Below are 27,695 nucleotides of genomic sequence, written 5' to 3' on the forward strand. Positions count from 1 at the left end.
AAACAAATCAATAGAGAAATAATAATGAGTGACCTGGTGACACAGACACAGCTCACATCTCAGATCAGAAGCTGCCGGCCTCACTTGGCAATATCCTGAGGAAATTATATTCCAGTATTTTAATAACAGCTTTCCATGGATCTAATGATTTATAATTGTTTTGTTACAGGGCAGGACATCAATTTCATGAGCATTTAATAAACAGGCTTATGGGTTTGCCTTTCCTGTGCAGTTGATGGCTCTATCTAAATGCACAGGGGGCTCCAAAACATGAAGAAACACCTCAACAGCATAGCTGACTGCACATGGGCAGGTTACCATTCACCAGTGGCTGTCGAGAGGGACCCAGGTGTCCAGAAGATGTTTCATCTTGTCAGTATCCCTGTATATTTCACCACCATGTCAGGACACCAAAATAGTCCTTCACATAAACATCTGCCTACATTAGAACTGGCAATTTATGGCCCAAAAAGTATGTGTACTTTATAGAAAGTATGGAGTTAGGTAGGTGTGGTCAATAGTATTGGTAAAACGCAGGAGACTGAGAAAGAAAAATGGCATACTCTGCGTCAGGCACTATGCTAAGAGCTTCATAAATATCATTTTATTTAATCTTTACAAAGACATTATAAGCAAAGTCTTATCATCATTAGCCTTAGCTTACTGATGGAAAAACTAAGGCACAGAGAAGTTAATTTGCCCAAGGTCACACACCCATAAGTCTTAGAACCAAGATTTAAACTCAGACAGCCTTGCTTCAGATTCCACTTTTAAGCACAAAAACCACTATACGATATTGCCATCCTAGGGGAATTTAAACCCAAGTAAGAATAGGCCTAAGGTCAAACTAACACCAATGCGTTCAGGCAGATTTAACATTTCAGTTGATCAATCTGTAAAGATAACAATACAGTAGCAAAGGGAAGCTTCTGTGAAGGCGAATTAGACTTTCCAGCACCCTTACACTGAAGCTCATGCATATTAACACAAAGATACTCTTACTCTTACTCTGAGTCACTTTGCTCTCAATTCAGCTAAGAACAAAGAATTTGATATACAAAACTATATAAAAAAAGTGAAAAAATCAGAATGGTAGAGGAAAGCAACTAGACACATGAGGGGGACGGTGATATTAAAAAAAAGAAAAGAAATATATAAATAGGTCTAAAGGTATAGAAAATATCATCTGGTGACTACAGAGTGGAGTAGTTATCCCCAAGGGACTCATAGCGATAATCTTGAGCGTTAAGTCCAAGACAAAGTTCACTTATCTTTCACGTTCTTAGTTTTGTGTAAGTAAATGTGCAATATACATTAGATTTTCATTAAAATATGTAATTTGTTTAAGATTTTGGCAATTTAAACATTCAGTTATCTGGAACCTCACATATGTAGAATTCCCATTCTCTGCTACCAAAGGTGGCACTGCCATTTTTAGAAGGTTTGGGAGCAGCAGTCTTGAACTAGAAGTCCCTGTAGGAACTAGGATGACAGGAGAATCATGAAAGATATCAATCTGGATAGAACATACTGTTATGATATATTTCTGGAAAAAACTTACTCTGTTGATTTTTGCCTACTTGCAGATTTATTTATTTTTTAATCAGAGAGTTATAAAGTTCAAAGTTACTCTAAAAGAAATAGAAAGAGCTCTGTGACTAGAAGGAAATTACTTAAACTCTCTGAGTCTTAGTTTCCTCATATCTTTAAAAGAGCTATATTAATATCAACATTTCAAGGTTGTGGTAAGTACTAAACACAAAATGTGCAGTGTCTGGTCCAGAGCAATTACTCAAAAGTGGCACTTCTAGAGAAAGGATGTTAGAAGACTCCAAGGCTAGGTGACTCACACTCAGATCTGCTTACTTCTTGTTAGCTATGTGACCTTGGGCAAGTTATCCACGCTCTCTGTGCCTCAGTTTCCCTATCTGTGAATTGAAGATAAGAACAGCATCTATCTCATAGGTTTTTCATGAGGATTAGATGATTTAATACCTCTAAACAAAACACATACAACAGTACCTGGCACATTAGCAATCATTGAATGTCAATTTTGGTTTTGTTTTAGGGGCGTCCATCCCCTTCCTTTTAAAGATGAGATAACTGATACCCAGAGAAGTGAAGATATTTGCCCCAGAAATCCAATTTCCTACCCCAATAACCCCTCTTCTCTATCCCACTGTCTCAACACACTTTTGCCCATGCTCTCCGAATGGATGTTCCTCTTTTACACTATGTGTAACTGCTTCTCATCAGCCACACGTCCTTAATTCTCTACAGACACTCTCTACAGACATACAGGTAAAATTTCTGCAAATGCAGAGGTGAATTGCTATGATGCTGACTGTAGATTAAACTTTAGGTTCCTTCCAAGAGGCTCCAGAAGTGTGTTCATCTGCTTTATTCCACTTTAGCAAAACAAAATATTTTTGTATCTTGTTCCTTAAAGACAATTGCCAAACTGTAAAATCTTTAGGCCCTAATAATCTAAATCCATTCTTGCTCAAATGGAGAGCAAAACAAGATGAAAGTCAGGATTTGAAAAACAAACAGTAGGCAATAAATGCTCTGTATAAAGCTATGGTGGAAAAAATCAGAAAACAAAAACTCATTTTTGAAAAATTTTCACTTTTTGAGAGACAGAGAGAGAAATCTCACCCTGTTTTTCAAATAGCTGACTCCTTATCCTGTGTCCCAGCTCAGTTATCTCATATAAACCCACCTTGATCATCTAACAAAAATATTCTTTCCCTCTTCTGATACTGTTTTGCATTTATCAGATTGTTCTGATTATTTCTCCATAGCACTATCACAATTTATGTTTTGTGTGTTATTTACTTTCAACTTCAAATTCCTTCACTGTGTCTGGCACAGAGTAAAAACTCAATAAATGTTGATCAAGTGAATGAATGGATGAATGAATAGTTCCTTTTCATTTATCAGATATAGATGCTCTCAGGAAGCCTTCCCAGAGACCTCAAGACTGAGTTAGGTATCTTTCCTGCATGTCCTGTACCCCTGCCTCCTGGGAATTTATCAGAGCTGACGAATTCTCTCTTCTTGCATCTACTGCCCCATCAGATGGTTGGCTCCTAATGGCCAACCTGTGTATCCTTCACTATTGTATCCCCAGCACCTAGCATAGTGCCTGGCATAAGGTAGACACCCAACCAATACTTGGCTCAGTTAAGTTACTTGATTGGGCACAAAAGTCTGAAGGTTGGTACACTGCTTACAAAAGACGAAAACTAACATTTATTGTTAGCTTTACACCTAGCATTAAACTAAGTATAAGTATTTATTATAGCAAATACTCAGCAGCTAAGGGGTAGGTGTTATCTTCTCTCATTTCACAAATAAGTAAGTGGAGGCACACATAAGTTAGGGCTTGAGGTCACATAGCTAATGAGATCAGGGTCAGTATTTGAACCTCAGAGTCCCTGCCCATGCCACTGAGCTACTCAGCCCCTTGGTGGCACACACTTACTGATCCATGGGGTGATCCTTTCTTCCATGTTTGTTTTCATGATATCCTACAAGGCTGGTAAGCTCTATTAGGCCAGGAACAAGGTCAGTACCATCCTTTGTATTTTGTCAGTGCTGAAAAGAGTGGTTTAAACACAGTGGGATGCAGGAGTCACTGCTTCCAGCTGTCTGACAGAGTGAATGTTTTCATGCATCTTGACATTTTGCACACAGTTTCAGCTTCTTCTCAGGAGTGAAACTAAATCTTGCCTTTCTCAATATCCCAGGAAAAGCAGAGGTTAAGTTAGAAGAAACGTGATGGGATGAAAGAGCATATAAATGACAGTACCAGGAATGGTCTTAGCAGCTGTCACTGGCTTCTGTGGTTCTCTTAAGGAATTCTCCTGGGGAGAAAATGTTGGTTCCTTATCCATGGACTAAAGGGTTGAACACCATCCTGAAATCAATGGGCAGAGTGACCACGCTAAGTGAGCACCAAATGCAAAGATTACAGTCAGAACTATTTTCCTTTAGGTATTCATTCCATTTACTCAGATGCTTCCTTCCAAATACTCTTCTTTCTATGCACGCTCCAATGGTGAAAACAGCCACTCCAGAAATGTGCAAGAAGTGAGTGGAATATGTTGCAATCCCTCCTACTGTGCAGATCTATGTGTTTTAAACACAAAACAGAAAACACACAACCTACTCATACTGGCAGATAGTAAGTTTCAAGCAAATAACTGCTTCCTTTCTATACCTATAAATAATTTCTTGGAACAGGTAAGAAGGGAATATGGAAAGATAATGAGCAATTACTTAGTGTGGGAAAGGTACTTGCTAGGGATTAAGATATGGAGGGTTACAGGGAGTTGGAGACAAGATTGGAAAGTAGGAGGATTTGAGCTCACCTCCTCTTACAAAAGCACTAAAATCACAACTAACTGCTGAACAGCCATCTATAAAAAAGTCTGGAACCTAATAAAAGAGATAGTCTCCATCCAAAGGTAAAGAAGAAACCACAACAAGATGGAAGAAGGGGCACATTCGCAATAAAATCAAATCCCACACCCACCGGCTAGGTGACCCACAAATTGGAAAATAATTATATTGCAGAGGTTCTCCCACAGGAGTGAGAGTTCTGAGCCCCATATGGGGCTCTTCAGCCTGGGTTTGTGGCATCAGGAAGAGAAGCCCCCAGAAAATTTGGCTTTGAAGGCCAGTGGGGCTTGATTGCAAGAATCCCACAGGACTGGGGGAAACAGAAACTTTACACTTAGAGGGTGCAAAAAAAGTATCATGTGCACCAGGGCCCAGAAAAAGAGCAGTGACTTCATAGGAGCCTGGGCCAGACAAATCTGGGGGTCTTGGAGGGTCTCCTGGGGAGGCAGGGGGCAGCTGTGGCTCACTATGGGAACAAGGACACTGGTGGCAGTGGTACCAGGGAGTACTCATGGGCATACTGGAGGCTGCCATTTTGACACAAAGACCTGGCACCACCCAACAGCCTGTAAGCTCCAGTGCTGGGATGCCTCAGGCTGAACGACCAACAGGGCAAGAACAAAGCCCCATCCATAAGCAGACAGGCTGCTAAAAATCTTCCCAAGCCCCCAGCCACCTCTAAACACACCTCTTGATGTGGCCCTGCCCACCAGTGGAACAAAACCCAGCTCCACCTACCAGTGGGCAGGCATCAGTCCCTCCCACAAGGAAGCCTGTATAAGCCTCTCAGACCAGTCTCACCCACCAGGGGCACACAACAGAAGCAAAAGAAGCTACAACCCTGCAGTCTGTGAAATGGAAACTGCAATCACAGAAAGTTAGACAAAAGGAGACAGCAGAGGAATATGTTCCAGACAAAGGTACAAGATAAAACCTCAGATGAACAACCAAGTGAAGACAGGCAATCTACCTGAAAGAGAATTCAGAGTAATGATTGTAGAGGTGATCCAAGATTTCGGAAAAACAATGGGGGCACAGACTGAGAAGATACAAGAAATGTTTAACAAAGACTTAGATGATATAAAGAGCAAACAACAGATGAACAATACAATAACTGAAATGAAAAGTGCACTAGAAGGAATCAACAGCAGAACAAATGAAGCAGAAGAAAGGATAAGTGAGCTGGAAGACAGAATGGTGGAAATCAATGCCACAGAACAGAATAAATAAAAAAGAATGAAAAGAAATAAGGACTTTAACACCCCACTTACTTCAATGGACAGACCATCAAGACCAGAAAATCAGTTAGGAAACATGACACATTAGATCAGATGGACTTAATTGATATTTATAGAGTAGTCCATCAAAAAGCCACAGAACACATATTCTTCTCAAGCGCACATGGAACATTCTTCAAGACAGATCACATCCTGAGCCACAAAGCAAGGCTCAGTAAATTTAAGAAACTTGCATCTTCTGCAACCACAACACTATGAGATTAGAAATCAAATATAAGAAAAAATTATAAAAAACAAAACATGTGGAGGCTAAACAATAGGCTATTAAACAACCAATGGATCACTGAAGAAATCAAAAAGGAAATAAAGAAATACCTAGACATAAATGAAAACAAAAACATGATGATTCAAAATCTATCAGATGCAGCAAAAGCAGTTCTAAGAGGGAAGTTTTTAGCAATACAATCTTACCTCAGGAAACAAGGAAAAGCTCAAATAAACAACCTAACCCTCTATCCAAAGCAATTAAAGAAAGAAGAGCAAATAAAACCAAAGTTAGTAGAAGGAAAGAAGTCATAAAGATCAGGGCAGAAATAAATGAAGCAGAGATGAAGAAAACAATAGAAAAGCTCAATGAAACTAAGACCTGGTTCTTTGAAAAGATAAACAAAATTGATAAACCTCTAGCTGGACTCATCAAGAAAAAAAGGGAGAAGGCTCACATCAATAAAATTAAAAATGACAAAGGAGAAGTTACAATGGACACCATAGAAATACAAAGGATCATAAAAGACTACTACAAGTAACTATATGCCAATAAAATGTACAACCTAGAAGCAACGGGAAAATTCTTAGAAAGGTACAATCTCCCAAGACTGAACCAGCAAGAAAAAGAAAATATGAACAGACCAATCACAAGTACTAAAATTGAAACTGTGATGAAAAAACTCCCAAGAAACAAAAGTCCAGGACCTGATGACTTCACTGGCGAACTCTATCAAACATTTAGAGAAGAGTTAACACCAATCCTTCTGAAACTCTTTTAAAAAATTGCAGAGAAAGAAACACTCCTTTCTATGAGGCCACCCTGATATCAAAACCAGATAAAGATACCACAAATAAAGAAAATTATAAGTGAATATCACTGATAAACAATGATGCAAAAATCCTCAACAAAATACTAGCAAACTGCATCTAACAATACATTAAAAGGATCATATACCATGATCAAGTGGGATTTATCCCACAGATGCAAGGATTCTTCAATATCCACAAATCAATCAGTGTGATACACCACATCAACAAACTGAAGAGTAAAAACCATATGATTATCTCAATATATGCAGAAAAAGCTTTAACAAAATTCAACACTTAATTATGACAAAAACTCTCCAGAAAGTGGGTACAGAGGGAGCTTACCTCAACATAATAAAGGCCACATATGACAAACCCACAGCTAACATCATACTCAACAGTGAAAAACTGAAAGCCTTTCCTCTAAGATCAGGAATAAGACGAGGATATCCACCCTCACCACTTTTATTCAACATAGTTTTGAAGTCCTAGCCAAAGCTACCAGAGAACAAAAAGAAATAAAAGGAATCCAAATTAGAAAAGAAGTAAAATTGTCACTGTCTTGTTCCACTTGTGGGCATGTCAAGAGGTGGCTGGGGGCTCATGAAGATTTTAAGCAACCTCTCTGCTTATGGATGGGGCTTTGTTCCTGCCCTGTTGGTCGTTCACCTGAGGCATCCCAGCACTGGAACTTACAGGCTGTTGGGTGGTGCCGGGTCTTTATCTCAAAATGGCAGCCTCCAGTATGCCCATGAGTACTCCCTGGTACCACTGCCACCAGTGTCCTTGTTCCCATAGTGAGCCACAACTGCCCCCTGCCTCCCCAGCAGACCCTCCAAGACCATCCCCCTCCAGGACTGGGCTGGGAAAGCAGGGCTTGTATCCTCTCAGTTTACTTAACCGTCTCCTGTCTTAGATGGCGATATAGTTACTGCCTACATATATGGTTGCTCTGCGGGAATCAGAATTCCCTTTGGTTGCCTGTGGACCAGCAGCAGATGCTTGATGAACAGATGACACCTTGTGAAAAGGAAAAGGCATCCCTTCCTGGAGCTGAGCATAGCTCAGCAAGTGGGCCTCTGGCTGGAGAGCAGCCCCACTTGACCCCTGGTTGGTACCCTTGTTCAGTACACAATGTGTGCATCTGTATGTGACAGCCCTGACCACTGAGGATAAATTTCTTATTACCTCAGGCTGGCCAGAACTCAGAAAGGAAGGAGGGAAGAAGAGGGGGAAAGGGGAAGGAGGCATAGAAAATACAAGGAGTGGTGAAGGTTGAGGATGGGGAAAAGAGAATGCAAAAACAATAAAATGCTAGTTCTAATCCTTAAGGTAACAGTAATCCCCTCTGCCTACCTGCCTCCTGCCCACTTTAAACCTATGTCCTCTAATTAAGCTATGAATTTTTCAAGCTAAGTCTTTCATTAGTTAGAGTTAACCTTGATTTTGGGACTTGAACAATATAGACCCAACTGAAAAAGGAGACCCATATGCTTTCTTTAAGCAAAGGAAGTTGCCTTTTATTCAGGAGAACCACACTGTCAAACCTGTCAAACCTGGCCCTCTCACAGTCTAGTTTCAAGAATTACCAGCACTCTTTACTTTACAGATTGCTATAGGCCTCAAATAGTAGTAATCTAGACACTGAAAATAAATATAATACTGAGATACTCTTAGTAATGGATTCGATATTATTTTTCAATCTTTTCATTGGGAGAAAATGCACTCTACATAGCCTTTGCCAAAGCTAATCTACTTTCAAATCAGAAGCAAAATATTATAGACTCCAGCTGTGAGATATTTTTCTATAATTAAAGTGAAAAACCCACACTAAATTTTTCACCAATATATTCTTAACAGCATTAAATAGACACACAAAATAAAAGAACCAACTCTAATACTTGAAATCTCAACAATCTTTGACTTGAGAATCATAAAAATGATAATAAAAGTGCATTAAGAAATGTTATTGTAATGAAGGACAGAGGGATTCTTAAATATACTAAAGGAAAATAAGGTTTGTAACTTAGTACAAATGAACAATATTTCTTTAAACAGGTTTACTCCAAGGCAGTAATGAACTTCCACAGAGAAGAGGTGTAACATACGCAGAAAGAAATGTCAATGTTTCTTGTAGCTGTTAAAAGCTTTCTTTACATGTGGACAGTTAAAACCCCAGTAATCCAGTTTGTGGTCTCAGAAATTCCCCCCACAGCACAGGCAAAAAGCAAACCATCAAGTAGAAAAACTGGGCAGTCTTCCCACTCAGGTTCCTTCTTTCGGATATTTTAGAAATACTACTAGAAATCTGGCTTCAGGTTTGATGTTCCTATGCCTAACGGCAACACTGGCAATCAGGTAAGAGATTTATCACAGTTGTCATAACACAGTACAGGCCTTAAGCATGAACTTGGTGTAGTAGCAATCGGATTGGCTTAGCTAGCAGGAGACCTGGATTTTAGATTCTGCTCTGGCACTAACTGTAAGGTAAGGTCAAATCACTTAGCCTCTCTATATATCTTCATTTCTTAACCTGGAAATAGTTCTATTTACAAGCAATTTAAAGTAGAGTGATCAGAATTATATCAATATCTGTAGCCTATCTTGGTATAACAGGCTGTGACAGTGTGATAGGACAAGAAACACATACCTGGTCTTCCTCCTGGTTCCTGACACAGAGCTTCTACAACCCTTAGAATTTCCTAAGTGATAGGGGTGAAAGGAGCATCCTTTATTATTCATAATAAGCCCTTTTCAGCCATATCAGAGTTCATGTTAATGAGGTGACTCTTGGTGTGCCCCTGGATAGCTTCAAACTGGGGACTGATTACAACATTGTAAATCAACTATACTCCAACAAAAAATAAAATTAAAAAAAAAAAAAAAGAATGGGGGATGATTGTCAGAAGAACAAACCATGTAATCAAAAGGTTGGAACTTTCAGCCTCACCCCCCCGACCTCTGGGAGGGGAGAGGGCTGAAGACTGAGTTAATCACCAAATGGCCAATGTAATGGGAGTGCCATAAAAATCGGAAAGGATGAGGTTTGGGGAGCTTTTGGCTTGGTGAATGTATAAGGTGCTGGGAGCGTGACACCCCCGAGACTGCATGGAAGCTGTGTCCACCCACCTCGACAAAAATTTGCCCTATGCTTCGCTTCTGTCTGGTTCTTCCTAAGTTGTATCCTTTATAATAAACTGGTAATGGTAAGTAAACTTTTCCTGAATTCTGTGAGCCGTTCTAGCAATTTATCAATCCTGAGGGGCGGGGCTGTACGACCTGCAAATTTATAGCCTGTAGGTCACAAGCACAGAGGGCCCAGATTTGTGATCGGTGTCTGAAGTGGGGGAGGGGAGGGATAGACTTGTGGAACTGAGCCCTTTACCTGTGGGATCTGAGCTAACTCTGGGTAGTTAGTGTCAACACTGTATTAAATTACAGGACACCCAGTAGGTGTCTACATAGAAATGAAGAATTGCGTGGTCTGGAAAACCCCCACATTTGGTGTCAGAAGTGTTGCAAGTAGAAACAGATCACAGTATAGGCTAAGATCATTGTGGACACCTTAATGAATTCATTACACATTAATGTAAATGCATAAAGATACTATAAACTGGGAAAAACAGTTCACATTTGGTTACTGAAATATGAGATGGCAAACCATCAGTGCCAGATAGTCCCAAATAAATAATTTGTCTGTCATAAACAATAAAAGCTGTACATAACTAAATATTTTCTAGTACATTTACATTATAGCGTAAAGCAAGAACCCCTAGAATTACTGTAGGAATGTCTAGACTTAGGCGAACCACCCTGTTACTCCTTATCCTATCTCCTCCTGCATGACTCAATTCATTGGGATGGTCAAACTCTTTCAAAAACATCGTTTCAGCATCCCAGGATACTTTGTCTAAGATTGCCATCTTCACAAAAGCACCACCACGTTCAAGAAGACTTCTTAATCAGGGCAGCATGATGGAGGGGAACAAGCTGAAGCATTAGAATCTGATAGACCTAGCCTCGAACCAGCCTCTCGCCACGGATGACTCTGGACAAGCTATTTAATTTGTCCCACCTTCAGGTTTCTCAGATAAAATAGGAATGATAATAAATACAAAGTTGGGTCTTTGTGGGAATTAGAGACAAGGCACAGATAATGCCTGGCATAGGTGTATGTTCAATAAATGCTACTACATATAATATTCATACAACTTGATATTTGTTTATATACATATAGATAGTTACTCCATGAGTATTCATTTCTTTTTCCAACTATACTACAAGTTCAATAAGCCCAAAATCTTTGCTTTCAATGGTTCACAATGCAGTAGACCAGTTGGTATACAGTAGTATAAAATCCATTTTCATACCCCTAGAATCATAGGTGCATTAAGAGCTCCCAATGTCCCTAAGAGGAAGAAAGAAGATTGTTTTGACTGCAAAGAAAACAGTAGCCGTTAGACTACTGTTGTGACTGGGGAGAGGGCTGGGTGAAGGGTTCCTGAGTGGCTGGCCCCTGAAGGAAGTGTGGGTGTCCACAGAACAGGAGAATGAAAACCCTAGAATGAGATCCCAGGCTGGACTGGGCTATGAAGAGAGTTGGAGGTTGTGGGAAAACGGTAGATTATGGGTGACTAGAGACAAATTTGAACAGATTTATATGTCAGAGGCTTTTGAGTGAAGTTATGGAAACTGAGAAGCATGAGGAGGTATTAGAGTAGGAGCAGCTGAGAGATCTGAGTTGGGCTTTGCTTGGCTCAGAGAAGAGTAACTTTCGTGCAGAAGTAAGACCTGGCGAGAAGCAGTGGAACTTCAGTGTCCAAGAAAGGTACAGGAATGAGCTCTGGTCTGGTATTAGCACTGAGGGTTTGGAAAAATTTTTTTTTGCAAATATGGGAATGTAATTCTCAAAAAAAGTACAATATTTGAAGTATATCTGTTTTATAGTAAGGGCAGATGATTTTATACCTCTACAAAGCATTCCTGTCAAAAACCTAAACTGAAAAAAAAAAAAAAAAAAAAAACCCTAAACTGAGAAATTGCTAGAGATTATAGGATTGAATTTATATAGCATGTTAGGGTTTTCCCAAATGATCACAACAGCCACCTTTAAATATCCCTAAGGTACATGGCAGGGAGAAGAAACCAGGAGCTGTCAGCCAGAGGAATGACAGTTCTTTGATATTAGCAGAAAGAACACATTCATAGAGTTAAGAGATGTGTAGTTAGTAAATTAATTTAATTTTCAATGCACCAAAGCCCCTGAGAGTTAAGGGGTCTTTCTTAAGCCTGGATATGAAAGTTATCTCCATGTGACAATTGGTTACTTAAAGCTCAAAAGGAAAAGAATGTGAAGCAATAAACACAGCTCTTTCTGTCTCTATAAACAGGGCTGCGTGTTTCTAAAGTATCAAAAGTGGGAACCCTAGCCCAACAAAAATGTCTTTGGGGACCAGTAGAGCAGCGATGGGGACTGGGCCTATTTTTCCAAGTTCTTTTCTGAATTCTAATTAGACTTGGAAGACTCCAGAATCAGAATAAGTAAAATAGCAACAATCTATTGTAAACTGCCTAAGAGGATACCTACCTGTGTATATACCTGCCTCTTTAAATTTTATTCCGAAGAGCTTTAAGATACAAAAGGACATCTGGTATATTTATACAGATACCTTATGGGCTCTTTTATTTTAAAAAAGAGTTTAAATGCAAGATTTGTCTTTCTTTCTGCTTTCCATATTTGAGGAGGCAGATTTATCATAGGTTCTACAGATCAACCTTGGCACCAGCACCAGATGGTAGTAAAGATCGGAACTGTCTCAGAAGAAGGTAGAAACCTCACCTCTTGGGAAATGCCTGCTTACAGCTCAGATCAACTTGAGTGTCAGAGGTACGAAGGAACAGGGAAAGGGGGCCAAACTAACTGTAAAAACATTTCCCACTGTGCCCGTACATGATGTGCGTAAAACGCTTACTGCATGACTCTCTCTTGGTATAACCAATTTTTTTGTTACTTCATCTCTTATAGTACCTTGAAGCTGCTACCCAAACACACTTTTTATTCTGTTTCTCACTTGCTATTCTCCTAAATGTATCCCAATGGTTTAGTTAAGGAATCTCTGACCTTCTGCAGTGGGTGAGGAGAGGCAGAAAGCTAGTCACACGGTCTCAAAACTTATTGGGGAACCTTCTGCTTAGGGAAAACCCCTGTTTAAAATAAACATGTTATTTCATTTGTGTTTTGTTTTGTTTGTGTGGGTAAACATAACTCTTAGAGCTGAAAACACAAGGTTGTGGAGATTAAATGGGTGCTTTTTCAAATTTCAGCTGGAGCTTATGAAGGGACTAAACCTAAGGTTTCTCTGTATGTGGTTATTTACCTTCTTCTTTAACACCACCAGGGCAGGCTGCTTCCTGTGACCTAAGAAGGCTACATTCACTTTGCCTATGTCGTGGATCAGAAAAGTGGCAGAGAAGGATTTAGACCTGTTCTCTGTCACACAGACCATAAAAGACAGAGCCGGACTTTCTGTTGAGTGTTCCTTACCACAACAGACAGACATTTGGATTTTCTTTCTTCTGAAGACACTTAAGAAGCATCAAATGACAACAAGGCCTAAATGAGTCTCCACACCTTAAAGAGGCATCACTCTATTGCCTTTGAAACCAGACGTTCTGTGGCAAAGAACCTGGAAAGGGAGGCTTATGCACCCCCTGCGGACAGAACAAGGCGGAAAGCGTTTCCCTCCCACACTTATTTTATAAGTTCAATGCCCTAGACGGAAGGATGCTGTCAGTTCAAAGTCACTTACCCAAATCTGAAGCTTGATTCTCTTTTCATTTTTGAATACAGTTTTGACTTTGAAATCAATCCCAACTGTGCTGACGAATGCAGATGTAAAGGAGTCATCCGCATACCGGAACAGAAAGGATGTTTTCCCCACACTGCTGTTGCCAATGATGAGCAACTTGAACATGTAGTCAAAGTTCTGATCAGAGGAGTCTTTCTGGCCATACCTGGCATCTTGGGCAGAGGCCATCTGTGGCAAACAAAAACAAAAGAGGTGGGGATCAGTCTCCCGTTTGCTATGAAGCTAGCAGCACGCTCATTATTGGCCTTGCCAGAAACAGATGTCAGACCACTCAGGAGACGAGTTGAGAGAGCTCCCCAGCCTTGCTCTGATGCTGGTATCCATGGCAATAATTCCCTGCTGGAAGACAGAGAAGCAAATCTTACGGCTCTTTCCAGCTGTGTTGGTGTTTGTCACTGCTCAGCATTCAGAACGAATCAAAGACACCAAAGGAAATGAGACATGAAAAGCAAAGATATGAGGAGCTGGCCAGGGCACGTGGACTCTGAAACTTTGTAATTCCAGTGATGGCGACGACAGCAAAGTGGCTGAACAGCAGGGTGTTTCTTCCTGTCTTATCTGAATTATTATAGTCTCTCTTATTTTCTAGGGAAGCACACCCAAAGCCTGTCTTCTACTACATCTATTAATATCACTTTAAATCAACATCCTAACATACATGACCAATCTCTTTCAAATAATGACAATCACAAATACATATGGTTCAAACAAAGTGCCAGGAACTGTGAACTTACTTAACCTGCACACAACCCTATGGGAGGGTACCTTTATTATTTACATATTAAAAGGACACAATTGAGGCTCAGAGATGCTAAGTAATTGCTCAATTTCACACGCTTTGTAAGTAGTAGAGGCAGGATTCAAATCAGGCAGTGTGGTGCCAGGGCTTCTGTTCTCAAGGCCTCCTGCCCCTCACCCCCAACCTGGGTTCCCAGTGAGAACTAGGCAAATATATACACATGCCCTAAGGACAATGTGGGAAATATTCACTGTGAGATGCATTAAAGAAGAACCCTACCTGGGTTCAAACCTTGCCTCCACCACTTACTGGCTGTGGAAACTTGGCTTTTCCATTTTAAATTGGTGTCCCTCAGTTTCCTCTCTTCCACGAAATGGAAAAAATTATTATCCAGCTTGAAACACTTGTGAAAATAATAGATGATATATCTGTACAGCAGATATATAAAGCACCTAGCACAGAATGGAGAATAATCTCTATTATTAATTATAAACGCTCTAGGTGGATTTTTCCTCATCTTTTTTGACGATCATTTTAACATCTATCAAAAATGCTTCTGCATTACTCTCAGTACCATTTGGCTCCATACAGAAAAGAAGCGTTTAGAACAGTGAGTCCCACTCATCAGTGCATTTACCCGGTTACCTTTTCTGATGTTATTAATTCTTTGGCAATTGTTGTACCGTCCAATACAGTAGCCACTAGGCACATATTCCTGGTTATATTTAAACTAGATAAAATTAAAATTTCAGTTCCTCATGTACACTAGCCACATTTCAATTGCACAAGAGCCACATGGGGCCAGTGGCTACGACACTGGACAGCAAGGTTCAGGGCACTGTCATAACTGCAGAAAGTTCTATTGCTCAGTGCTAGGCTAGACAGTCTTTTTTCATTTATTCTAAAATCTGATTAATGATTACATTTTTCTCTTGGGGGTAGGGCAAAGAGAAAAGCCCCAGAAGGTAGTGGAATGCTAGAAACAATGTATACTGCTCAGTCTCATGTAAGACCACATTGGCTGCTGAAATCAGGTGTGTGTGTGGGTGTGTGTCTGTGTGTGGGTGTGTGCGCACATGTAAGACAAGTGAGGGTGGGACTTCCCTGGTGGCGCAGTGGTTAGGAATCTGTCTGCCAATGCAGGGGACACGGGTTCAATCCCTGCTCCAGGAAGATCCCACACACCACGGAGCAACTAAGCCTGTGCACCACAACTACTGAGCCTGCGCTCTACAGCCCGTGAGCCACAACTACTGAGCCTGTGTGCCACAACTACTAAAGCCCATGTCCCGTGCTCTGCAACAAGAGAAGCCACTGCAGTGAGAAGCCCGTGCACTGCAACAAAGAGCAGCCCCCACTCTCCGCAGCAACAAAGACCCAACACAGCCAACAAATAAATAAATAAATAAATTTATTAAAAATAATAATACTAATAATAAAGTTAAGTGAAGGAAAAAGAAAAGGGGAGATGGGGCAATAACGTATTTCCTTTCTACAAATACGGCCAGTAGGAGAACACAATTATACGAGCAAGAATAAAGACAAAAAGAAAATCTGTATATGTTATGAAGTTTAAGGGCAATAAACATTCTGATTGCATTTCATACTTTCTTATTAAATATAAGCTTCAGCATTTCTCTTTTTAAGTCCATGTAACCACATTGCTGTCTTCAGTAAATACGACTTGTAATGATTGTTTGCCAGTGGGAGAAACTGGGCCAGTAAAACAGGCAGGCTTCATCATTCTCCCTTCTGGCCTAGGACGCTACACACTCAAGTAACTTCCCCCAATACCAGCAACCCACCAAGAGCAAAAATTGGAGTATAATTCTTGACTCTCAGTTTGAACAATGATGTCTTGCTCTGATGATGTCTGACACCCCGGAAAGCCAAGCCACCGTTTCGTTTGACATTCCTTTTCCTGCAGACATAAGCCTTTCACCAATTAAGCTTCTCCCCTTATGGAGGTGCTAAGTTCAACCAGGCCTGCAAATGGGCTTTGTTAAGAAGATCTTTTTTACCATCCTTTATATGAATCAGCCCAGATACTAGATTCTGGATTAAACATGTTCAGTTAAGCCACAGTCAGAAAAGAGACTCTATAAATTTCCCAGAGCTGCTCATTTTCTCAGCCTGACAGCCTACCATTACCCTAAGGTGGGATTCCAACCGAGTCCTGTGGATTTCTAGGCTGCCTTGAAAGAAAACGTGATAAAGAAAGCTGCCATCAGTCCCAAGTTCTAGTCCAAAATTAGACCAACTCCAAAAACTGCAGAAATATAGACGTCATCATTATATACACTTTTAAAATGTAATTGTAGAGATTTAGACAGAGAAAACCACACTGGAGTTTTCTCCAGCATGAGAAATAGAAGATGCTCAATTTTAAGGACATATCATACCCGTTACCTTGGCAGCAAAGAAGGTGGTGGGAGCACCAAGGATGAGGGAGGATGAGGCTGGTTGATATGTGGATCCAGACCCTCCAAAGGATGAATTAGGAGAGTCTGCAAACCTGCTATTCTTTTTTAAAATTAATTAGTTAATTAATTGGCTGTGTTGGGTCTTCATTGCTACCCATGGGCTTTCTCTAGTTGTGGTGAGCGGAGGCTACTCTCCGTTGCGGAGCTCAGGCTTCTCACTGCAGTGGCTTCTCTTGTTGCAGAGCATGGGCTCTAGGCATGTGGGCTCAGCAGTTGTGGCTCATGGGTTCTAGAGCGCAGGCTCAGTAGTTGTGGCGCACAGGCTTAGTTGCTCCACGGCATGTGGGATCTTCCCGGAGCAGGGCTCAACCCGTGGCCCCTGCATTGGCAGGCAGATTCTTAAAAACTGTGCCACCAGGGAAGCCCAAACCTGCTATTCTTGAAGGTGGTATGTGGTTTCTTTAAATTATTTCCTGATTTATATCCCCAATAGGATTCACAGAGAGCCCCAAAGATGTGCGTTCAAAATGTATATGTGTTTCCTTAAACTTTAGAATAATGAAATAAATCCTGGCTTAGGGAATGGAGCAGTAGACTGCCCTAATCTTGCTGAGAATAGAAATGAAGCAATTTTTATTTGCAAAATAGAAATAGAATCACAGATGTAGAAAACAATGTTATGGTTACTGGGGGGGAAACAGAGGGAGGGATAAACTGGGAGATTAGGATTGACATATACACACTACTATATATAAAATAGATAACTAATAAGGACCTACTGTATAGCACAGGGAACTTGACTTTATACTATGTAATAACCTGTATGGGAAAAGAATCTAAAAAAGAGTGGATATATGTATATGTATAACTGATTCACTGTGCTGTACACCTGAAACCAACAACGTTGTAAATCAACTATACTCCAATTTAAAAAAAAAAGAAATGAAGCAATTTGACAGCATGTGACTGTCAAAGGGACATAGAGACAGTCATGATGTAAATTTACTAACACTTCTAAACACTAAGTCATGTGAACGTTTCCAAAGTTTTCATGGGAAAATATGAAAACATGAGTGGGCATGAAGGAACCCCCCCAAAGAGCAAATCGGATTTTATAAAAGATACGTAAGAGATAACTCTTTAAATTGCATTAATCTTGAATTAATTTTTTTTAAAAAAGGAATCACAGAGTGGGAAAGACTCTTCAGGGTAGCCCTTCTTCCCACTCATCCCAAGTGTGCCTCTTGCCGGCATCTCGGCATGACACTGGTATTCTAGCCCAGCCCTTCACAGCGAGAGACAGAGTTTGCTAGGTTGTGAAGCAGCCTATTTCATTGCTGAACAACTGCAATTGTTATAAATTTCTTCCTTAGATTTGAGTTCAAATATACTTCCCTGTAGCTTCTGTCCATGTGGTCTAGATTCTGCCTTATGAATCAAAAGAATTGATTTCTTTCCCATCTGAAAGAACTTCAGGGATCTGAGGGAACCAATCACAGCTCCATAAGCTTTCTCTCCTCCTGCTTGGATGATCTCAACTGCTTTAGCCCCTTTCGCCACACAGGACATGTCTGAAAAATCCCACACATCTGCTAGGTTAAAGCTGACATCTCTGCAGATGTCAAAGTCACATACGTGGCTCCCACAATTGGTCACAAAATTCCAGATATTTATCTGGGCAGTGCAGAGTAAATTGAGATTCACATATCCTATCACATTTGACTTAACAATAAAGTCTTTTCAAATGCTCAGCACTTTTTTCATATTCACTGCTATAAACATAGGTCTCCCCACCCCCATCTATGCCTCCGCAATTTATTTTTTTAATGGAAGTGTCAAACTTTATATGTACTCTATTACATTTCCTTTTGCTTGTTTTGATTTATGATTCCATTCTGTTCTGGTAACTTTATGTCCTTTAATCAAAAATTTTAGTTATCCCTTCCAGATATGTCATTCCTGAGTTTGATCAGTATGCATTTTATATACTCACTTAAGATGCTAATCAAAATGCTAATCAGTTTGTAGACAAATAACAATGAATTTTTTACCCTGTTGAAAATATAAATCTATGGATGAGACCTCTACAATACGTATTAAGGAACTCAGCAAGTTTGAAGCAAATTCTTAACGTCTGGGAGCTGGTGCCTTGCAAAGTCACTGTGCTGTCCCTCTAGGTGTGCCTTGGTTCAATAGCAGGTGAACAGATCATAGATTTAATTGATGTGTCATTTTTTTTTTTTCAGATTTGTTTATCTATTTTTATTTTTTATTTTTTATTTTTTTATTTATTTATTTTTTTATTAATTATTTTTTTTGGGGGGTACACCAGGTTCAATCAACTGTTTTTATATGATGTGTCATTTTTAATTTCAGTTCTAGTTTCCCCAGAAGTCCTACTGACCAGGGACCAAGCAGATTACCTTTGACTAAAACATGCAACCACAGCCTACTTCAGAATTTTTGACATTAGCTCTTCCAAATAAATGGGAAAAGGAAATTATTTGCAGGGATTCCCTTGGGCCCTTAAGAATCTAAACTATACTAATCCATTTGTGCATCTGATGAGAAAAACAAAAAAGTCATTTTAAATGTACTATGTTCCATCTACTACTATTGATAACAGCCTGAGGGTCAGCGGGAGGAAGAACAAGGGTAAATTATCCAGAAAATGAAATGCAATTCTTTGAAACTGGAAGAGTGAAAGTAAGGATGGGACATATGTCTGGGAAGTGTGGAAATATGTAAAGTAGTTTCAAATCTCAATTGTTGTTACCTGTGGGAAAAGAAAAGAAAAGGGTAATAAGAGGAATTATTCCTGAGAGCTCCAAAGTAAAGACTAAATTTAAAACCAAGATGGAAAATAATGAAAGATAAGGTTTCCAAACACTTGTCATCTGGCCCCCGGTGGCTTCTCCTTGTGAAGGTCTCATCTGTGCTTGCTTTGCCTGCCTCCCTGTTTGTTTCTCAGAATAGATTGGAATTGTGATACTCTTTACAGTCTCAGGCCAGCAATTTCTCCATGTGTCTGCTACTGTTTGCTCTGGCGAGAGCCAGTAGAGAAGCAATAAACACTACTGTCACGGCAGACACATCACCATCGAGCTGAAAGGATGCTGTCCAAGGAATTGCGAGCAGCCAAGGCACTAGAAGACTTAAACTCTAACCCTGGCTTCTGAAATCAAGGGCCTGGAAAGTAGGGCAGCATTTGGAAATCATCTTTGTCTCTTTTATGTTAACAGGAAATGACTTACTATTTTGTGGGACTCCTGGAGAATATATATGATGGTACGCCAAAGGATGGTAATGCGTCCAAGATGCAAGTTGCTCTGTGTTTTAGGGGTATTCCTCAAACTCAGTTTCACAGAACTCCTTGCAGAGGAGGATCTCTATTTCATGCATAGCTTCTTTAGTACATGTGGATAACACTCAGCAGATGCACAGGAAAATGGTAAAATAAGAGCAACATCAGCTCTTACAGACACTATACTATGTGCTTTACACGTATTATCACACCTCATCCTTTCACTGTCCCCAGATATCAGTATCTAACTATTAGCACCCCCTTGTTAGAGGAATAGAATTCTGAGTGTATTTCAGAAAGGCTACCTTCCCCTCTGCCCCCTGCCAGAAGCATGAGGGAATTTTTCTCCAAGCTTCAGTATGAGAATATAATAGAGCTCCTGAAGGTAAATTGACAAAAGTGTGAGGCACCCTGGAGTTTTTATCTCTTAGACTTGTCCACACTGAGCCTCCAGCAATCCATCAATTACAGTCTACATTTTCTTCATCAATTACATTTAGGTTTTCCTACCCCAAGATTTATCCCGTGGAGGTATCTGTTCCAGTAAATTGTGATTCTCTGGGTTGATCCCATGGAGGTGTCTGTTCCAGTAAATTGTGATTCTCTGGGTCCGCTTGTTTGTCTCTCCAATTTGTGGGCAGCAGTCTTCTCTGTGACCTCACTTCTCGGGTCATCTGAGAAGAGTTGTTAATTTTCAGTTTGTTCAGCTTTTTTCTAATGTGAGGATGGGAGTGACCACTTCCAAGCTCCCACTGTACTGGACAGGAAACCTGAAGCCATTATCCCCGTTTTAAAGATGAAATTAAGAGTGTTTGAGAAGAAGCTAAAGTAGAGGGGGTCCTTATTTTTTAATAGGTTATCCTGATTTCTCCGTCTGTGTACTGATTGTGCCTTCACGATCTGGACCAATTGGGTTAGGACCTCCTGTATAGCAGAGGGAACTCTACTCAATATTCTGTAATAACCTATATGGGAAAAGAATCTGAAAAAGAATGAATATATGTATATGTATAACGGAATCACTATGCTGTACACCTGAAACTAACACAACACTGTAAATCAACTATACTCCAATACAATTTTTAAAAAATGAATTACAGACATGCAGGCTCAGCTAGTTCACTCTTCTCTTCATCAAGCTAAGACGTCTCAGCCTTCAATCACAGAGAATACTGAAAGAGGTAAGGTCCTTTTTCCTTTGCTTCTAGAAAAAAATCCATTTCTTTGTTGAAGAGAGGCATGCACTAAATTTGATATGTTTTAAAGTTCATTATAATGGTTTTTGCATCTCCTTTGAAATCTACAGATGTTTGTTACTACAGTGTCAAGAAAAAGGAAATGATCAAACCATATAAAAATGGTTCCTATTAGCATCAAAGGCCAGTGTTCTCAGCACACGCTATAGTTCACGCCTGACTCCTAGTGTGGTTACACAGGGTTCCCGGCAGGGGAGAGCTTGTAGAGGGCTGTGCAGCAGCAGGGTGAGGGGCCGCCCAGATCACAGAGAGAAGAGTATGAGCATGGTCTGCGGTGAAGGGAATCATGGTGGCTGGGAGAGCTCTCCAGACTCCAGTGATGCCATCCTGACAGCTGCAATGGAGCAGAGCCCTGCCCAGTAGCTCCTGTACTTCCTCAGGGATGCTGAAGCCAGAGGGTCATCAGTGCACTTCTGGGGTGCTGGTGAGCACCTAGCTGCTGGTAACCCAGGCTTTATAACCATGGCATGAAGAGAGATAGAGAAACACCATTCCACGTCTTTTCTACCAGCTCTGAAATTATGTGCAGCAGGCACATGTGTGAAAAAGAGCATCCCACATTCTTGGCCTGATGTGGTTAGAGGTAAAGAGCACACTCTCTTGGGTCAGGCTGCCTGAGAAGGAATCCTAGGTCTGTTACCTGTGCAAACTTGGGCAAGGTTTTTGTTTTGTTTTAACTATTCTAAGCTGTAATGTCCTTATCTGTTGGAGGAATAGAAAATAGAAATAATAGGAATAATAGTGAAATCTTCAAAGTAAAATTGTTGGCATGTGTAGAGTCCTTGCGTAGAGCATCCAACATCATGTTTGCTATCCCTCGTTATACTGAAATGATACACAAGCCATTCACTTTCTCCCAACTCCCACTGTTGCTACGCTCTGAAATGGAAATGGTTGATTTTATAGGACATGCTCCCTCTCTTTTTCTAACTTTAGAGGACAAGAGGCTTTGATACCTAACACTCCCACTCTGTAGAGTTTCACAATTACCAAAATAAACACATTTACTCTCTCCTTTCAAATACTGTGGCATGGAACAAAGAGCATTCATCAAAACACCTCTTGGGATAGAAGCCGAGACCCTGAGTACCTGTGTGCAGATAGAAGTCTTCTGTGGTCTGGAGAGGCGGTGGGGAGGGGAATTTGGCCAGTGGCCATATACCCTGTGATGGGACCTGTCAAATGACACTGCCTGTGGGTGGACTTTTGTGGAAACTGGGAGAGGGCTAATAAGGGGGCAGAATCCAAGCAACAGATGGTGTTAAAAAAAAAAAAAAACAACAACAAAGCACGGGAAAAGGAGTTCCAGCATACAGATGGCCAACAGGCACATGAAAAGATGCTCAACATCACTGACTATTAGAGAAACGCAAATCAAAACTACAATGAGGTATCACCTCACACCAGTCAGAATGGCCATCATTAAAAAGTCTACAAATAACAAATGCTGGAGAGGATGTGGAGAAAAGGGAACCCTCTTACGCTGTTGGTAAGAATGTAAAATGGTGCAGCCACGGTGGAAAACAGTATGGAAGTTCCTCAAAAAACTAAAAACAGAGTTGCCATATGATCCAGTAATTCCAATCCTGGGCATATATCCAGACAAAACTATAATTCAAAAATATACTTGCACCCCTGTGTTCATAGCAGCACTATTCACAGTAGCCAAGATATGGAAACAACCTAATGTCCATTGACAGATGAATGGATAAAGAAGATGTGGTACATAAATACAATGGAATACTACTCAGCCATAAAAGAGTGAAATAATGCCACTGGCAGCAACATGGATGGCCCTAGAGATTATTATACTAAGTGAAGTAAGTCAGAACGAGAAAGGCACATACCATATGATATCAGTTACATGTGGAATCTAAAATATGCCACAAATAAACTTATCTATGAAACAGAAACAGACTCACAGACATAGAGAACATACTTGTGGTTGCCAAGGGGGAGGGAGAGTGGAGTAGGGATAGACTGGGAGTTTGGGATTAGCAGATGCAAACTATTATATATAGAGAATGGATAAACAACAAGGTCCTACCGTATTGCACAGGGAACTATATTCAGTATCCTATGGTAAACCAAAATGGAAAAGAATATGAAAAAGAATGTATATATGTATGTATAATTGAATCACTTTGCTGTATAGCAGAAATTAACACAATACTGTAAGTCAACTATAGTTCAATAAAATAAATTAAAAAAAAAAAAAAGAAAGGGAGCTCCAGGAACTAACTCCTAGTAATTATGGGGAAGCTCTCTTCTTATAGGGCCTTAGAGTAGGTTTTAGGTAAAGTTTAACCTAATTTCTGGTGTGGAATTTGATAAATCATCAAAGTCCACAATATCATTATAGAAAACAATACTGCACTGTAAACTTCAAAGTCTCTAAGAGACTAGAAATTAATTGTTCCCACTATGTAAAAGAAATAATTATGTGATATGATAGAGGTGTTAGCTAACACCATGGTGGTGACCATATTATAATATATAAACGTATCAAATCAAAGTGTTGTACACCTTAAACCTACACAATGTTATATTTCAATTCTATCTCAATAGAAATAAAAAAAATTAAAGCACACAATAAATAAATAGTATCTTGCATACATGATGGTTATTTCCATCATTTTCTAATACCTCTCTAAAATAATGGCAAAGAGTATTCACAGAAGTAAAATTCCAGATAGACAAAGTAGAAAAGAAAGATTGACAAAAGTTTGGGATGTGAAAGTGCATGACTAGAGAACAGGGAATCCTAGGCCTGCTAGGGAAGTCCACAAGAGCCCTAACTCTGCAAAGCCTGGAATGGCCTTAGGATTGGAGACACCAAATATCTTGATTACGGAGTGTGGCTAGAGGGACCAACTCTCCCCGTTTGCCGAGGACTGAGGGGTTTTGTGGTACACAGCAGAACTTTCAGTGTTAAAACCAGCAAGCTGGGATGGTTGGTCCCACTAGGTATTTCTAGCGCGTGCAAACAGGAGGACTGGTTGAAAATGCAAGTCCCACATCCCTCCTTGACCCTGCAAAGCCAAGCAACCATCTTTCCCATACTTTAAAACAAAACATACTTCCCCCAACTTCTTTAAAACAAAATTAAGTTTAAAATATAAAAACATCATCAAACATTCTTTTTTTTTTCTCATTTGTTTATATATTATATATCATTGCTTTCATGCTGTATTCTTTTTTTTATTTATTTATTTATTTTTATTTTTTTTTTGGGGGGGTACACCAGGTTCAATCATCTGTTTTTATACACATATCATCAAACATTCTTGACATTCACACTTCCTATATGCAGATGTCAATTTATAAAAATAAAAGAGCCTCTCTTTTAGCAACAAAATGTAAAGAATCCTTTAAAACTTATCTCATGGATATGGATAAAATATACATATGCTTTTTCATCATTTCTTGGTAGCAAGAAATACCAGACATTGTGTTCTCAAATACCTGCTGTCTAGAGCTGGATATATTTTTATTCAGGAATATAGAACTAAATCTTCACCAGACTCAAGATTTCCAAACCTGGGAAACTCCACCTACATTATGCAAAATTAGAATATTCAAGGTGGGGCCAGGTATCTAAATTGTTAAAGCTCCCCATGTGATTCTTTTGATCAGTCAGGTTTGGAATTTATTGGATTAACAAATGTCTGCAGGGAAGCCAGGGCAGGTGTCTGCTGTCAAGGCCTCAGGGATGTATATTAAAGGAGACTGAGTAATCCGACATTTAGGCCCAGATCTGCGGGACAGGAAGCAGGGTCCTAGTGCTCTCTACCAGCTACAGTCTTCACCAGTCACCCCTCCTGCTGATGGGGACAGTGCATCTCACCAGAACGTTGACTCAGCACAAAGGGTCTATACCCTAGGATGACCAGCCTGCCCAGACAAGGTGAATTCTGAGAAATGTATTATTTATCTCTGCCCTGGTCAGAGCCAGAACCTTCCGAGCACCAGGGACACAGCTCACTGTGAGCTCCCCATCAGACTCGGAGGAGGCACAGCCTAGCAAGAGGTAGCAATCCTGTTCTCAAGGCACACGCAGCTCTGCTCTGCTCTGCTCAGCTCTGTGGAACGTGGACTTCACTTTCCACATCAGTCATTTTTAAAAATAACACACAATTAGATTTTACTTCCCTCCACTCCATAAGAAAGCACCAGACAGCTACAGGAGGCCAGTGTTTAAATTGAAACCACAAAATGAAGAATATCTCTTCCTGAGAAAAAAATGAAAATTAAACAGTAGACATACCCAGTACTATGTGGTATAAGGAAAAGAAATCTCTCCTAGAAACACCTAGTAAAATACTCTAAAAATCCCCAGTGAGGGAAAACAAAACTAAATTTTAACATGTTTCCCCCCAAAATTTCACCATTAAACATTTTTAAAACATTAAACATTTAAAAAATATTTCATATTAGTTTAAAATATTTAAGCCCTTGAAAAATGCCTCCAGGGATTTACTATAGATTTCTTCTCAATTTTGACATTTGTCTTCCCTTCTTCCAGTCATCGAGGTAGGTCACGGACAGGTCCAAACACCCCATGATCCACACAAAGGGACCATCTGGATGATTCTCAAGGAACTTGGTGGCTGAGCAGTCTACATATTTGTGTTAACAGACTGTTCAATTGGAATGACACTTTTCTAGTTATAAACATCCCTGCTTTTCATTCAAAAGCTACTGCTACTATTATTTACTACAAAGACCAAGCCCGCCCAAGCACACTTGCAAAAGGACTTTTACATGCACAGGTGTGCTGCGTTTCCATTGTCCCCTTTCATCAGTCCTACTACTCAGACAGGTGTTCAATGAATCAAACATTCAAAAGAAAAACTGTCTTTTACTGCAAACACCATAGATAAGTGTCACGTGGGAGCCATACCTTGCTAAATGGTACTTAACATGTTCTTTCCTCAAGCTCTTTAAGGCTCTTCAACTTGTGACAACTTTAGCAGGAATCACTCATGTGTTGGCTAGCAAGAGTCTCTAGTTGGTGAGACTCTGGTATGCATCTGAGCCATAATTAAACTAAAAGCAGGTAGACTAATGATGAGAGGATCAGTGCCCCACCTCTTAAAGTTACATTATGATTTGGGTTCCCAGACCATGAAAAGTTGAGAGTATAGGAGCAAAGTGACTATGGTTCCAGGGTTTTCTCAGTTAGGAGGCCAAGTAGGCACAACATGAGGCTCTTTTAGAGCTAAGTTCCCAATGCTAGACCCAATCCAGTCATCTTACTGAAGAGTTCATCAGGGAACTACTGACTCCATCTTTTTACCAGTCACTAGGTGACTGAAGAACTAGGACATCCACCCTTATGGTTTCATTGTTTAGTGGACAGAAGAATATTCCATGACCTCAATAAAACTGATATAATGCTTCAAACCAATCTGAAATATGCTGATGCTGGAAAAGGCATTATGTTTCTGCAGAGTTAAAGCTGTTAAGGAATATATTAGTTGGCAAAGGAAAGCAATTGTTTAAATGATTTTATTCTTACAATTTTGCACCTTGTTCAAATTTTTGAGTGTTGTGAAACCCACAATTTTATTTGAAAAACACAAAGAAAAATATAGCATCACAAAAACAATGATCATAGAAATATTAAATAATAGAAATTAAAATGTGAACATAAATATTTTTCCCCAGAAATCTATAAGGAATAATCAAAGCACTTCTATCATTATTTACATTTCTGTATCACCTTTTCTATAAGAAGTTCACTGCACTTTCTTGGTCCTGCACAATACTGTAAATTAATCCTATTATAGACTCTTACAGTACTCAAGTATCTCATCCCAAGAGAGTGTATCTATCTTAACTTGGCAATATAACACATTTCTAGGGTAAAATAAGCCAACATTGAGCCTAAAAGGAAAAGTACAATAACTGAAATGAACAATTCCTCAATGGGTTTAACAAAAGGCTGCAGACGGCAGAAGAAAGGGTCAATGAACTTGAAGATAAATCAACAGAAACTGTATAATTGACAAAGAGAAAGAAAAAAAAAACAAGCAAAGCCTCAGTAATTTGTGGAACAATATCTGAAGTCTAACATACATTTAATTGTAGTCTCAGAAGAAAAACAAAGGGAATAATGGGATGGAAAAATATTTGAAGACACAATAGCTTTTGTGAAAATTTTGTGAAAAGCATAAATTTACATATCTCAGAAGCTAATTCAAACCCCTAAGCTGACCCCTAAACAAAGAGCAAAGTGGTATCTTTAAATCCAACCATATTGATAACTGCAACATATAAAAATGGATAAAAATTCCAATTAAGAGAGATTTCCCAGACTGGATAAACTGACCACAAGATTCACACTTTAAAGTCACATATAAGTTGAAAATAAAAATATGAA

At 39.7% G+C, this 27,695-nt stretch overlaps 1 protein-coding gene across 1 annotated transcript in view; it reads right to left on the bottom strand.

Moving 5' to 3' along the window:
* RAB3C (RAB3C, member RAS oncogene family) overlaps window positions 1–27,695 on the bottom strand; it is a 292,378-nt gene that overhangs the window by 255,910 nt on the left and 8,773 nt on the right. The window contains exon 2 of the mRNA XM_057700526.1: window positions 13,529–13,756. Coding sequence (XP_057556509.1) covers window positions 13,529–13,756 — 228 coding nt within the window. The remainder of the gene's footprint in view (window positions 1–13,528; window positions 13,757–27,695) is intronic.

The sequence above is a fragment of the Hippopotamus amphibius genome, chromosome 1 (assembly GCF_030028045.1).
Source record: "Hippopotamus amphibius kiboko isolate mHipAmp2 chromosome 1, mHipAmp2.hap2, whole genome shotgun sequence".
NCBI lineage: Eukaryota > Metazoa > Chordata > Mammalia > Artiodactyla > Hippopotamidae > Hippopotamus > Hippopotamus amphibius.